Below are 16,049 nucleotides of genomic sequence, written 5' to 3'. Positions count from 1 at the left end.
TTAACCTGCTGTTTGTCTGCAATTTGTGCTGGCAGATTTGAGCTAGTGTGGCGTTTAGGTCCACACAGTCTTGTCAGATGGCGTTATTCCTAACTTTTGGAACTTCTCGGAGCATTTTTGCATATGATTATAATTGGGCGTGCTATTTAAATGCTTGTGCTGAAAGAATGTATTATGTTTCATTATTTCCAATAAACGTTTTAGTTGAGATTTTAACCTGCTGTTTGTCTGCAATTTATGCTGGCAGCGAAGGACACGTAGCCTTCATGGAAGTCAGGTGAAGCGGGGTTTATTGACACAGACACGTTATCTACCGACCAGAGATCGCGTGAGATTTGGGATTTATCATTAACATTATTCTGTTATGTACTCATTTAATTTGACCCCATCACACTTTTCAGAGAGGTTGCGTCTTTATTTAAAAAAAATCCATCAGTTAAACGTGTATCGTATAAAGTTAAGTCCTCTGGATGTTTCACGTTTCAGAAAAGTTCATACGAAAAACAGATATCACTTATAACATAAATTCTACATTCGTTTCACAAAAGCATTCATTGAACACCCGATAGACACTCGCACTCTGGCTCTAAAGTTTATTCACCGTTCTACAGTATATATAAAACTAAACTTGGATAGCGCCTAAAAGAGCTAGTAAACAACTTCAGTAAGTACAACACTACAACTGTCATTCAAAGATGCAACTGCGGTAATGACCTGACCACGGGCTCGAACCTAGCCCATAGAAATTCTTAGCCCTTAGAAATCTTTAAAAAATGAAATTTTAAGTACTGTAACTGGATTCTAGATTGGGTTGAATGTTGAAAATAGCCTAAGATTTAAACTTGTGTAGGCTTCGCCTAAAATTAAACTGGACAACGGTCGTGATTTAAAAGGGTTGGACGCACAATAAAAAGAAAGTGACTATTTCATCGGAGAAATAGCTCGGTTGTTTAAGGTATGGGCAGATAGAAGTAAGTTAATTTTAGCTATTATGTTCGGTTTAATTAAATTTAGATCAGAATAGAATGTCGATTTAGATTTCAATTCGTATGTTATAACGTATTAGGTTAATAAGAAACTGAAAAATAGCTTAGAATGAAAGGTTTGAGGAAATAGCATAATTGAAATCAGCCCCGGCCCATTTTCAGTCACAATTTTCAGATAAGCATTTAACTATTTTGTCAGGGAAAGACAATATGGACAATTTTTGTATTTGCTAAGGCTGAATAACGTCCGAAAAGCTAGAAACACACTTTGTAAATATCATAATTTATTTTTAACTGTGGCATGCACTACAAACAACTTATACCGTAAATCGATGACAAATGTATTTTTGCAAATGATTATAGGCTGAGTCATAATTAACTGATGCAACCAAAACTTATTCCAAGCAACATCCAAAACAATTTTATAATATGCAAGACACAAGATGGCCACTAAATGGAGATTCTGCTAAAGTTAACTAGAAATGTTACGGCTAGCTAAACATGATAGTCACTTGCTACATAGACGCCAAGGTAGGATTTTTCGGCGAGTACAAAATCTGTAATGTCATAAAAACAGTATGAGAAAACTTTAGAGTAGGCCATTTGTAATTTTAAGTCATGGGTTAATAAATGCTGGGCATTATGTTCACGATTATCTCTAAGCTGTATTTCGTCTGCTACCCCGCAATATGTTATAGAATAACTGCTACGTTGCATTTCGCTGATTAAGATCGACTCGCAGGAACTTGCTCATGAAAAAGTATAATAAACTAATAAAATTAACAGAAAAATTGTCTAATTAGTGTAAGCATGAAAATAATTGAATCTGCAACGTCAAGTGGCATGCTACATGCCTGGAAAATCTTCATACTCGGCGTACATGACTAGTAACGCCCATTTATGATGCCAGCCCATATTGCAAATGCTGACTTTTACAAGCTTGTTAGGAAATGCATACCTTTGGATGGAGGGAAGTTTAGCAAAAACGAAATTAGGCAAAACTTTCTGTGCCCAGAACGTTCTGAAATACTACGTGCAGCGATAATGTTAGTGCAAGATAAAGAAGGAATTAACAGCCGTCTCTCTTCAAATATTACCAATTAAAGTTAAGAGCGCGCAGTGTCGCTATTGGCAGCGATGTACTCGCTTTTATGTTTAGTCATCCCAAATAGCTGATGACAGGTGACTTCGCCCTTTTCAATTTGGTCACACCTCACTAACAAGTCATAAGCGATCGAGTCACTAACAACTGAGTCCTGCTTGTATTCAGGGTGGGATGTAACAAAATGCCTCATCCACTGTGCTGCAGTCATGTAGTCTCCTGCAACAAATCAAGACTGGCTCAGTTAAAATTTCAGCACAACTGCTAATTGAAAGAAAATTAATCTACATTTTCACGCAGCAAAAACAGTGGCGATAACTGAAGGGAAATAAAGGCAGCAAACCTGATGCTCTCTTGCTAATGAGATCAAGATATTCCCGAATGCTGCATCTTGCCTCCACACCAACTTCGACACTGTCCAAGTATTTTCGGATCAATGAGATGAATCCAGGGAACACATCTTCCTGCAAACAACACAATGTTGAGAATCAATGAAATCAACCAATCAACCTCAATGAAAATATACTCCAAATAGGAGTTTACACAGTGTGAGATAATATTTTAAATACGACTAATATGAAGTTACTTTTCCATTGATGATGGTATCTATCGACATTTCCTCACAGCAAGCTGTCAGTAAACCGTCTGTAAGAAGTAAAACACAACAACCGTTAAATGAAACCACTACGTACAAAACCAAAATACATATAAATTTAAAGTGATCATATCATATTTTTTCAAACATATACGAATAGCTGACTAACTATTGAAATAGTTATTAGCAGTGAACAAGCAATTTTCTTATACTTGATATATCGTCTGTACAGTTTATGGAGTCATTGGTTGAAGAACATAGCTGTGTGCAGCAGGCAGGGGTATTGCTTGTGATCACATTACGACGGAAATAAAATTTCTCCTTGAGCACAGCATTGTTTTTCTGAGCTCGGTCCATATTTTTATCCACCTAAAATAGCATTTAAGGCCAAGCTTAAAAGTGTTTCATAAAAGCAACTAGTTTATAGAAGTAATCCCCTTCGATTATACACTCATACGTTTGAATGTTTGTACTTGCGTACTGGTAGTTTATACAGTGATGCAGAAATGATCAAGACAATGTAAGGCTTAGGGCATATAAAAACTGACCTGCAGGCAAAATTTTGTTTTAATTAAATTGGCAGGGTCTACGTAAACAAGGCGGTGACAAGTGATATGTTTGTGAGGACGTGAGGCATAACCATAAACAGAGAAATGAAAAAAATACATTGAAAACAAAGCGTCGTAAAAACATTCTTTGTGTAAATCTTACACAGGACAATGGCATAAGGAAGTCCAGCTTGTATGTGAGAATGACCCTTGTCAGAAGAACAACAAAGACCACAAAAGCAGCATTTTCGAAATCAGTCAGTTGAGCTTCACAAACTCTAAATTCAACTCTCCAGCCAATCTTAGAACCAGGCGGTGGTGGTTTAAATCTCATTGACTGCCAATTGGTTGACTGAATGTTCTACAAAATGAACCATTTTATGTCCATGTCATATATCTCATCATATCCAAACAACGACAGCAATTTTTAATATTTTGCAGTAGGAACGTTCAAGTTAATTTAATTATACCTAAATATGAAAAATTATCCCATTTAAAGTCAATTACCTCAAAATGATCAGAAACCTTTTCATCATCCAATTCGATTTTTTTTGAAAACAAGGTCAACGGATCCCTTATCCACAGGTGTGCAATATGTTTTGCAAGTAATTCATCAATGCCTGCATGCATATGGCGGTAAATAGGTAATTAATTCAATATGTATCGACATAATTACCAGCTTCTAACAAAGTGTTTTCTGTCTCCTCATCAATTTCAAGGTCAATATCGTTGAATATTTTGGATTTCTTTTCTAGATAACTGTCGATGGAATCATAACGAGATTTACGAATAACTCTCCTGAAAATGATCAAAATACAATCATGAAATCAAAGCTGGGTTAATAGAAACTGCATCTGAAATGTTTTGCATACTTTTTTATTAATAAAAGCAATGAAAGAAAACGAATAAACAAGCGGCATAAACAGTAAAAAAAGATATAGCAATGTATTAATTTGAGAATTTATTTTTAAGTAGAAATCTGTCGCCAACACTTACTCATTATTTTTGAGCGGCTCAAGACCACGTTCCTCCAGTGTTCGGTCATCAACACTCTGGGCAATAACTTGCCACCTCACATCAATGTCAGCTATATAACCTCTATATATTGGTGCGGCAGCGCTTAGAGCCATCTACAGGTAAATATTTAAAAACCTTAACTCAATATGAATGAGCTATGACAAGTTTTGGGTCATGCCTTCAGATAGCAAGCCTTTCTTTATTGAACCAATTTTCACAGGTCACTGAAATTATTTACGCCATTGCTATACTTGCCATTATTGGGCAGATTGGAGCTAGTTGGTCATAAAGTAGTTTTGCTTCATCTACATTGCATGCTTGAAAGGTTAGCTGCAAGCAAGAATTTCCCATCCCAAACCCCATGCAATCCATGTAAATATGGTCTGGCTTGGCAGCTCGCTGGGCCTCTGGGTCGTTGAATTTTTCAATAAACGGGGATGGAGTGTTTGTATCTTTGAAAACTACATAAAAGTATTGTGTACTACTAATATAAAAAATATAACAATAGTGAACATCAGTAGTAGACCATACTTAATTTCGAAGTAGGATAAAAATAAAGTTATTTTATTTAGATTTGCGATTCTAGTGAATTGAATGTTTTACAGTATTTGGTCAAGTTTAATGTTAAGTGTTGATGCAACAAAGGTAATGTTAATACCTTTTTTTTTATTAAAATCCAAAACATTTCTATTTGATAAGAGAAATTAAAGGAGTACTATAAGATAGCGTACTTGTATAAAGAGTGAAACAGCATTGCATAATGCAAGAGAAACAGTTGCCCGCAAAACTACACTTTACTACAATCTGTTAAATATCATTTTGAAGCTAACAGTGGTGCGTTCCCAACCTCTGCAACACACTGCCTCCCCTTTCCTATGTGAAGGTGTTCATCACCTCCCCTATATTCCAAATAATTTGCTACACAGCAATGATTTTACACAATAAAAATTTTCGCTTGTGACATAAAGGTAAGAGCTTTAAAACAAGTCATTTGATGTTGTCCATCATGACCAAAATATCAGGTAAAGAATTTCCAGACTGGGCCAGACTAAATAACAGCAGGCTAGTTGCATCTACATGTCCATAATAGTACGTGAAGAAAATCAAGCAGTGAAAGTACAAAATATGTCTTACGGAGGACCTGTGGACTGGCTAAAAATATACAACTGCTGCAGTGTGTAAGCTAACTAAAATTGCTTAAATTTTGGACAATTTCCTCATAAATTCAAAATTTTCTAAAATTCTTTGCTTGCCACTTCGAAAATCCAATTTTAACATCCCCTAAGGGAGTTGCTTCAGTTGGTATCCACTGATTGAAGGCGCACCTGTAGTTTGCTCAAACATACGTGCATTGACACCTGCTCATGCACTTGTCATCTTTGGCACAATATATGACGCAATATTGCTTTTATTTGTAATGTTATTGCGCAGTAGCATCTATGCAATGCAACTGATATTGATAGATTGATTGTATCCTATTTACATACAAAAACAAACACCATGCAATAAGTTGCACAATGCTTACTTGGAATGTTAATTGCTATCTTCTCTCCTCTTCTCTCCCTGATATTTTGGGTCAGAAATCTGAAATTTCAAATGTAATTAATCAACAAAAGCCCAAACTTTTTTGTAAAACTATATCTGAGTATCACTGATTACAAAATCTGTGCAAAAGCTTTAGTCACAAAAATCTACTAACGGAAATCTTGGATGACTGCTGATTGCTTGATCCGGAAAGAAGAGAGAACGTGAGACAGGATTCGTTTCAGGGCCCTCTATCCTGTACGTCGGATTTGTAAAGTCAAAACATCCAAGCCTGTAAAAAAATTGCATTCAAAACACCAGCAAGTCCGCAAATACTGTAACTATTCGAATTACCGGTATTATAGTAATAAGAAGTGGAGTCTATTCATTAATCAAATACATACCTTGGAAAAACTGTTAAACTCATGATCTGCTCATCTGGCTGCAATAGCTGCTGCACCTCCTTTCTCCTAAAAGAAGTCTTCTTGCAATTTAGAAACCATAAATATTGATGAGACATTTTAGTCAAAGATCAATAAATATATACATGTCTGTATGAAATACACACACTGCTTACCTCAATTTCATATTAGCTTCTACAACATTAAACTGGGCCATATTGCCAAAATATGGTACACCTGGAGTTCCTTCCACCATATAACTGGCATATTCTTGTCTCCATAGAGATGTCAAACTAAACCAGTGAAATTAAGAAACTGATAATGGATGAAAAAATAGTGTGTATACGTAAAACGTTTTACTATACACCTATGGCTTTATGTTACACTGTATAACAGGTCATGCAAGATAATAAAACATTTTCCGGTAAAATCACCAGAAAGATAAGTTATAACAATTCGGGGCAAATTATTGGAAAATGTATATAATTTATACATTAATTAAACCCTTTGAATAGGGTTGCAAGTAATTAGGAATACCTATTAACGTTAACTGAACTACAATTACGAATGTTTCCCACAAACTTTGTCTCGGAATTTTTCATTCGCACAATAGGATGCTAACTAATTTTCAAGTCAAATGTATTCTACTTGCAAACTTCCCTGAAATGCATGTACGTCATTTGCACTCCTCCTTTAGCCTACATTAGCCCTTACCAAAAACTGTGCAATTTTTGAAAAATTGTGTCTGCGATATGCGGTATTTAAAGCCCCTTGATAATAATTTAATTATTGCATTATTATTGATTAATTGCAGCATAATTGGAAGTTTCCGTTGTCACAGTGAAGTTTTCGTTTTGAATCACAAAACTACACATCACAAATTACACAAAAAGCATCAATGCAAATGGTTGCACGTAGTTAATTTGCAAATCTGAAAAAAACATAGGAATAACTTTGCTGCTTACTTGGTAGCACCACTGTTTTCTTTTTCTTGCAGCACTTTGCTGATGTCTTCTCCTCTCAAAGACAATTGCACCTTGCGATTTTCATGATCAAAACGAAGAATCATGTACTCAACCTGCATACGCAAAGTGGCCACGTTTACAGATGGTTATATAATACAGAACACATACATACAAACATTTTTGTGCTGACACAAAATTTTTCATCACTATTTTCATGTTTCCATTCACCGAGTTTTGTTGTTTATATCCAATGGGACATTGTCAAAAATTGCCAAAAAACAGTGAAAAAAAGTTATACTTTCACAAACATTCCTGCCGATATACAACTACCTCAATATCAATACCTCATCTCCCCATTTGAGAATATCTTCAGGTCTCTTCATAAGTCTCTCATAATTATGCAAAAATTGAATTATTCCATGTTTTTTCACATAATTCACATAAGGTTTTATTTCATTCCATTTCAAAGGTTCTCCATCAAATTCTAGCATACCCATAATTGTTTTTTAAGTTGATTATTCTTCACCCAACAATTTCACTTTGTAAAAAATAATAGTTCAGCAGATAGCAGTAATGTTTTTTTTGACACAAATAAAATCTTTTGCCTTAATATGAAAATAAAGTGAAAGGCAACTACATGGCACTGAAAGATCTGCTAAACTGCAGGCTATATACTAATACTAACACACCTAAGATGCTTTTTAGTTAGTTTTTGCAATTCAGCCAAAGTGAAAAGTTTAACGCAAGCACGCATAAAACTTAACAATGTGTATGCTAAACTTTGCTTTTTCATGCCAATTTACAACTTAAGCAAATTTGGAAAAGTTGGCTGCTTGAATTTATGATAAATAAACCATAAACCAAGAATTAAGGTTTCAGTGCATGCTATTTTGCCAAAATTTGCGTCTTTGCAAGCACAATTTCTTCTCAAAACCTACTATATTTCCAGTATGGCAATTTAAAAATAATAAAACTTGGTATAATGATTAATCAAATAAACAAGCCAAGTAAATTTTACGAAATTTAACTCTATTGATTATGATTGTATAGTACTAATTGTTAAGTTTGTCTAGCCTGGTTGATACATCTCTAGCCCATTTCAGTGGTACTTTTAAATGCACAACCTGCAAATAAGGGGTCTAATGCAGAAGAGCACAAACAAATGACGTCATAATTTGAGTAGCTGGAGTCTAGTATACAAATGTATCCTATGGTCATGTACTTCTGCACTAGACCCAAATAAGAGCATTAATACCGATACAATAACATTTTAATTGGCAAAATGACCTCATCCATTGTCAAACTCTTTTAGGCAAGGAGGCACACAAACGCTCTTTTGAGACGTCTCTCTGCGTCAAGTTATGCCTGTGCTTCGGCACATGTTTTTTTGCCAATAAAATAATACCAAGTTAGCCGCCATGGTGGACCAGGAACAGCTCAACAACCTATATATAGCGTAATGGCAGGCGATATACACAAACCAGCAGACACACGACCTCCTCTATTTACTGACATAACATCATTTTATGGAGCTTTGTCTAGAGCAGCGTGGTCCAACTTCTTTTCATCGCGGGCCAAAATCAGAAAATTTTTTATCTTGCGGGCCAATGTTTTTAAATTAGAACTGAAGAACAATGTGACATTGATATCAGAACTGAAAAAGGTTCTCTTTTTTATTAAAACTGAAATTAGAATAGTTCAAAATTTAGCTGATAAAATTTAAATGCTGATCAATGTGACATCTGCGGTCGAGGTTCTTCCTCAACAATAGCGACTATCAAAGCTGACTATCAGTTCGCGGGCCAACTTTGGCCCGCGGGCCTGCAGTTGGACCACGCTGGTCTAGAGTAACCAAACCAGCTCTGTTTATATAACCGGACTTATGCACTTCAAGTAGAGTATGACTAGGCCTATACACATTTATCCCCTGATGAATCATATGCTGTCTACAAAGCAGACAGGCAAACACCAAGTCAAATGCTATCATCAGAGGGAGTCAGCAAAAATGGGACACGGTCCTCATTCTATTGAAAGTATTCCGCCAAACGATAGTTTATTTTCTTACTGGTTCAAACTATTCTAGACTCTTCATTCTAAACGAAAGTCCGTGGGTGGATAACAATTCAATGACCTTTATAGCTATTTATGCCGAGTCATGATTATAATTTTTTTATAATCACACTCACAACCATATCTGCGTTCGCAAAGCATTGAAAACCGTGATTAAACTTAAGGTGAAAAAATGTATACTTTACATTTAGATTACAAAAAGATCCCATGCTATAGTATGTTAAAATGTGCTACTCGATTTGCTAAGCACTCTACGCATTGCTTTGCCACTATTTTTATATAACGTGTAACGACAAACTTATAAAAAGTAACTAATTACATAGGGCCTCCCCCTAAGTTGGGCCTTCACGACACCGATCTGCATGCAACAGAATTTCTTATGGGTTTCTTATAAACATGGACCAGGAGCAGAGCAAGAAGAAAATAGGGAACACATTTGTCTATCTATCACTGATGGCTTTACCGCATCGTTCGGCGATATCATTATGCTTTATGTCGTAATGCAATAGGTTTCTGTGAATTGAGTAAACCCAGAATTCATATGGCTTTTGAAGAAAGGACATTTTCACATCCTGTTGTGCGTTTTAGCGTTTTGTACACAATTTCTCAAATTTCTTGGTTATTCGTATACAAAAACAGTTTTCTGTTTTATCTAACAGTGAGCACGTTTACTTAAAAGCATTTACTTTTATCATCCCTCCAGTCTATTCTACTCCCATTCATATCATTTGATTTCAGTTTAATTTCAACTCTCTTCAGTATAAATCAATACACTTAGTGCTTTGGCTGCTTTGTATTTAGATTTTGTTTGGCAAAGCATTTTTAATTAGTTTTTATTGGAATTGGAATGAATTTAAAATATAATAAAATAAACATCTATAATGTTGTAACGTATCGGATAAGTTTGATACAAGTAGTATGTCGCCGAATTGACTACAGTTGCTGTAAGTGGCTTAAAAACAACGTTCTTCTAAATTGTGTTTGCAATAGTCTCCAAGTAATCGTAATGAATCACTTCATGAAATTTGTTTTGGTACTGAAACATTTTGACAGGCTTCGAGGTTCGCCGGTTGAGAAGCGCTGATTTACATCAATCGACTGTCGTGATAAAACCAAATCATATCATATCTTCAGTACAGCGTCATCGCTATCAGATTTCGATTAGCTCCAAGAACAAGAAAGAAAAGAAAGTGCAAGAAAAGAACAAGAAAAAATAAAAACACGGAAAGAAAAAACACTCAGTAAATTTAACAACTCTGACTAAACTCAGAGCTTGGCAACCGTTCTTTTAAAAAATATTTCACTCTCGCTTACACTCGTCAATGAAGAAAAGAGCGTCAACCGTGATTTTGATCTCCCGTATAAGAGTGCACTCGTTCTGCCGCTGACGTTCTTTTTACCAATTAAAAAGATGTTCACTCCGGAGCATTTTCGAAAAACATTTGGCAAGTGTGCATTGTAAAACATATATGTATCTAACTGTAGCCTAATAATTGCTTATCATTATTTGTGTTGAAAAATCTCATGGAATTTGATGTTAAACAGTCGAGTTGACGATATTGAGTTGACCGACCACCCAATAAAAAGTGTAGGAACGCGCCATTTCCACCCAATTACGCCACCGATGCTGTATCACCGTAAAGCAAGGTTCTTTTAGAACACATGCTAAATTAGATTTATTGAGTCTATACCAATTGTAAGCATTAACGTCAAACTTAACCCCGTAACAATATCATCTTATCCATTATGACAACACATGAACGTGCGTCCAACATCCCGGTCGATGCCACTCACCGCTTCGTGGCTTAGCTCTTGGAGCCGACGTGTTGGAGAAGGTGACTAGCGATTGATCAGTTTGACATTAGCAGCTTGGACGGGAAAATCGTTAGTTTCATTGGTTTGCAGAATTTTTTGAGCTTTGTTTTGCAGTACGAAGGCACCTACTAAGTTTGACAGGTGTCCTGTATTTTAAAGATTCAGCAGTGAGCACGTAAAAAATACTTACGTCAATCAATTATGGAAAACAAAAAATTATTTACCAATCTGGGTAAGCCAGGACATTTGTTGGTATCCTACTAGAGTGGATTATAGCTGAGCGAGGCCCAAATTTTAACCACCACTCGTCATGCAATTGATAACCCTGCGGCTGCCTGCCAATCAGCTATAGCGCAACGAAGGACATTAGCTATATATATGTGCTATTGAGCTGTTCCTAATCCACGACTGCGGCTAACTTGGTATTATTTTATTGGCAAATAACATGAACTGAAGCACAGGCACAACTTGACGTGGAAAGACGTCTCAAAATAGCGTCTACAGTATATGCCTCCTTGTCTAAAAGACGACTGACTCGAAATGTGAACAGGGAATGAAGAGTAAAACAAAATAAATTCTTTGGGTGAATAATTATGCTGTCCTGCCGCTATCTAGCGGACATGATGGTGAACGTTACACAGCTACCACCTTAATCCGTCACTGGTATCCCGAAACAGTTTAACTCTCTTGAACTGCTTGGCAACCGATTCAGGACACAAAACATGGATTGCAAACTTGCGTGGTTGCGTACAGTACCTTACAACGTAGAAAGAAAAGTATCTAAAACGATATGTTACCTCATCAGCAGGTGAATGTTTTTATGACTAGTTTGATTTACTGTAATACGTTTTAGCTATGGTTAGACTTTTACCGTAATACCGTACCGCATTATCGCAGCTGCGCAGAAATTATGAATAATGTATTGCACATAGCTTATTCGTTGGATGGGTAACAGCTAAAACGTTGTTCAACTTATTCTACTTATTGCGCATCATATTGATCAATCGGAAAATACTGTATATCGACTAGATTTAGAATGAATTGGTTTTCCCTAATCCTAATGTGAAAACCTTGATTATTGTTTCGTTAGAGATTGCACTTTTTCACACCTGGTGCATAATTTAATTGATTAAAAGCTCCTAACGGACCCTATTTGAATCCTTGTCTTGTCGTTTAGTTAAAAGGTTTTAAAATTAAATCGAAATTGTTTGCCTGAATGCCTACTCAACTGTGTTGGGGTTTGGCTGGTTGTTTCAGTGTTTGGAATGTTTGCTGGTTGACTTGGCTTGGTCATAGGTTTATAGTGTAGGATAACTTGTTAGGTAAGCAGCTTTGGAAGGGTAGGGATACTATTTTGATCTCCACATGTAGACTAATTAGGTTAGACTAGTACCATACCTATAGGCAGGGTTGCCATCGGTCTCAACTCAAAAATAAGCACGTCTAGGAAAAGAAAGACAAATACCACCTTAAACAGTGCACAACAGGAGAAAGCCACCAACGTTCCTAAAATAAAAAAACAAGACACAATCTGCATGTTCTTAATTTTGGTATTTCTTTGGTACAAAATGGTATACTAACGATGTCAAAATGCCCAAATTACGAACCTTTGCCCTAAAAATAAGACAAAAATAAGGACGCAAATGATAATAAGTACATTTCTTAAAAAAAAGGACAAAAATATTGTCTAAGACACGGACCTTTAAAATAATGACAAATCTTAGAAATAAGGACGTTATGGTAACCCTGCCTATAAGCCACTTATCGGCTCATCGAAGTCGCAGCAAGTTCAAGTGATAGACATGCAATACAGCTACAACCTAACAAAGAACAATGTAGTAACACCAAAGCTAACTAGCATATGAATGACAGCACTGAACATAATCTAGCTTGAACACTTAAACAGAGAAAATGAACACAAGTCAGCCGCTATAGGAACAACAGAAAAGATGCACTTGTAATTAAGACAGGGTATTAAGGCACACTTCGTAATTCAATCGATCATTTTATTTTTTGTCAAAAGCGCGGTGGGGACGAAACATCAAGCCAGTTTTTACTAACACATGCCAATGAATGGGAAAAAGTAACAAAGCCGAAAGGGGTTAAAATTTGCTCAAGAAAACTAACGTTAATATTTGCTGGTAACAACTAGCATGGCCACTAAACCTATAATTAGTTAAATCCATAAAACATAAGTAGAAAAAGTGAAAATTAGACATACAAGCAGGTGGTGTGTTCAAGCAACTAGCCTAATGAATGAAAATTGTTTCAATGCTGCTTGTTCATCAGTGGATGGAAAAAGAAACCTCATCCCGGGCAGAAGCCCGGTTTCTGGTGGCCATAGCATGCATAACAAAGAAATGCATAACTCCTGTGTTGCCATAGGCAACAACAAGTTAATTATAACCTAAGACAATGAAAAAAGTAAATAAACCTATCAGTATACCATGTTTGTTAATATTATAGATAGGCCTATAGGCATAAATGTGATAAAATTTGCTGTGCTTAATGAAGTCTAATTGGTCTGTGTACCACGTTTTTCATTATGGTATTGTAGTTTGCCAGTTTGGTAGGGGTCTAGTGCAGAAGTACACAACCACAGGATACATTTATATACTACACCCCAGCTGCTCTTAATTGTGACGTTATTTGTTTTTGCACTTCTGTGCTAGGCTCGCTTGCTAGTCTAGTTTAGTTACCGTAATTTTAGTTATTCTCAGTGGTATTTTTTAATTGTTTTCACCCTTTCCAAGCTGCCTATAAGGCTTATGTTTGCATGAGTCTTGCAGATAAGTCAAATTTCACTAATGAATCCCAGCTCAGTAACTAATAAGAGATGTTATTCTAAATTATAATAGCCCATTTACAAATACAAGTGTATGCAGATCTTTATGCGTGTATAGGAGCTTGCACTAAAGCTACCTCAGAACCGTAACCATTGCTTGAATCATGAGAAATCATCACTGAGTCTAAGTCATGTAAAAACTTTCCTCAGTTGGAAGATAGCCAAACTGGAAAGTTTGAAGTATGGCTGTATTGGATGAGGACTCATGCCTACAGAGACCAACATCAGAGATATTATTTGTTATTAAACTTTTATTATTTGAGACCTAAAATGCTGTTAAAAAATCAAAGTGGGTTGACACTTTCCATTGTTAAGTATAAGCAGAAAGAATCTACTTGAAGTTGCCTAGTTTTTCTATTAGAAATCGGAGGGAATGTGCAAAAAATGTGTATATTAACACGACACTATTTTAATGCGTTGCATGTTTTAACACGTTTAATTGCCTTTGTTTTATTTGTGTGTTATAGCTTTATCACTATACACTTTGCTTCGTTAATCTAATTGTTCATTCTTAACTGGTAAGCCTACTAAAGCTGTGTACACATTAATCAGATGAGTTGGTAGTTGCTTTTCATTTTTACTAACAAAATGCGACTGGTAAAGTCTTGTCTCTAAATTTGTTTGGTGCGACGTTTCACCCTGAAAAATAATTAATCGGCCTGGCAAGAACGCATCATGTGATACTTAACTTTCACTGTCACATGGCTTCCTTTGTCCTTAGTGTTTTGTTTCAACTTCAGGATCACACATGTGCAGTGAGGAACATATACATACTACACAAGAGCCTCATCAACTAGCACAGCAGTTCTTAAACTTTTTCATCTGTTTTCCCATTAACACTAGAAGGACGGGGCGCGTCAATTGACGCATTTTCAACCTAAGTGCATCTATAAATTTTAAGTGGTGCATCGCAAAACCGTGATATTTCCTGACTTTTCCTACATTAGTGTTAGGTAACTAACCCATGAATATGAAGTTTTTATTTTACCGGTAGAGATAATTAACGTGGTCACTACCTAGAAGGACGGGGTGCGTCAATTGACGCATTGTTACTTCACAGTACAAAAACCAGTTCTCGCGATAGAGAGCATCGTTTTCTTTCTGCTGATAATGACAGGTTTATCGAATTAGGTCACAGCTGCCAACACAGAGGTGTGACAAACGTGTCGACAAACTATGCAAGTCGACTTTTCCGCAAAACAGAGTAGTTTCGTCACAAGCGCAGCCTAATTTCGGAATTTTTGAAGTTTATCGAAGCGTAAGTGTAGTAAGAGCTTCTTAGTTAGATAAATTAGATGAATTAGATAAATTCGTCGGCTTGGTGGTTGCTCGTGGCATGATAGGAGGGCGAAACTTCCCTGTGACGAGTTTGTGGGGGAGGTCGTGGGGATGTCCGATGTTTTCCCAAACCATGGCAAGAGACAGGTTTCTGGAGCTCATACGATTCCTTCGCTTCGATCTGAAGACGGAAAGGCGTAGGAATCTATTGCATGATAAATTTGCACTCGCTTCACAACTTTGGAACAGTTTTATATCAAACTGCCAAAAAGCATTCATTCCACAGTGGAAGATAACTGTGGATGAGCAACTATTGCCGTGTAAGGCACGCTGCAAGTTCATCCAATATATGGCCAATAAACCAGACAAGTTTGGTCTAAAATTCTGGCTGGCAGTTGACGTTGAAAGCAAATATATATTCAACGGTTTTCCTTACGTTGGAAAAGATGACGCAAGGAACCCCCACGTGAGTGTGCCCACCGACGTTGTACTGAAACTCATGGCTCCGCTTTTTCAAGGAGGTTACAACGTCACTTGCGATAATTTTTACACCTCACTTGACCTGGCGTTGCGACTTGCGGAAAAGAAGTGCAGCCTCGTAGGGACAATGCGCCAGAACAGGAGAGAAATCCCGGAAGAGTGCAAGAAGAAAAAGGAGTTGCGTGAAACAGAAGTGTTTAGGCACGAGTACTTGTATTTTCAATGCGATTGCTTTTGTTAATTAAAATGCACAAAGCGGACATGCGATAGAAGTAGTTTTTTCGGAGCAACAGCACAGTTTTCTCAACAAAAAACGTTATATTTGCGCCGTTTTGACCTTTTGCGTCAATTGACGCACTCCGTCCTTCTAGGTATACGAAAATTGCCGTCCTTCTAGTGTTAAGCCAACTACCAAACCTAAAT

At 36.5% G+C, this 16,049-nt stretch overlaps 1 protein-coding gene across 1 annotated transcript; it reads right to left on the bottom strand.

Moving 5' to 3' along the window:
* Positions 1-1,253: 1,253 nt before the first annotated feature.
* LOC143463797 (glutamate--cysteine ligase catalytic subunit-like) lies at positions 1,254-7,704 on the bottom strand. The gene is made up of 15 exons (XM_076962115.1): positions 7,483-7,704; positions 7,139-7,251; positions 6,350-6,466; positions 6,177-6,242; positions 5,948-6,064; positions 5,774-5,832; positions 4,504-4,709; positions 4,228-4,361; positions 3,908-4,029; positions 3,739-3,851; positions 3,395-3,592; positions 2,896-3,052; positions 2,675-2,733; positions 2,432-2,552; positions 1,254-2,307 (listed from the first exon to the last, which is right to left on the bottom strand). The coding sequence occupies exons 1-15, from the start codon at positions 7,633-7,635 to the stop codon at positions 2,093-2,095; spliced, it is 1,950 nt and encodes a 649-aa protein (XP_076818230.1). The 5' UTR covers positions 7,636-7,704; the 3' UTR covers positions 1,254-2,092.
* Between the last annotated feature and the right edge of the window lie 8,345 nt (positions 7,705-16,049).

Source organism: Clavelina lepadiformis, chromosome 1, assembly GCF_947623445.1.
Source record: "Clavelina lepadiformis chromosome 1, kaClaLepa1.1, whole genome shotgun sequence".
NCBI classification, from domain to species: domain Eukaryota; kingdom Metazoa; phylum Chordata; class Ascidiacea; order Aplousobranchia; family Clavelinidae; genus Clavelina; species Clavelina lepadiformis.
The sequence above is the reverse complement of the archived record's forward strand: the minus strand, read 5'-3'. Positions and strand labels throughout refer to the sequence as shown.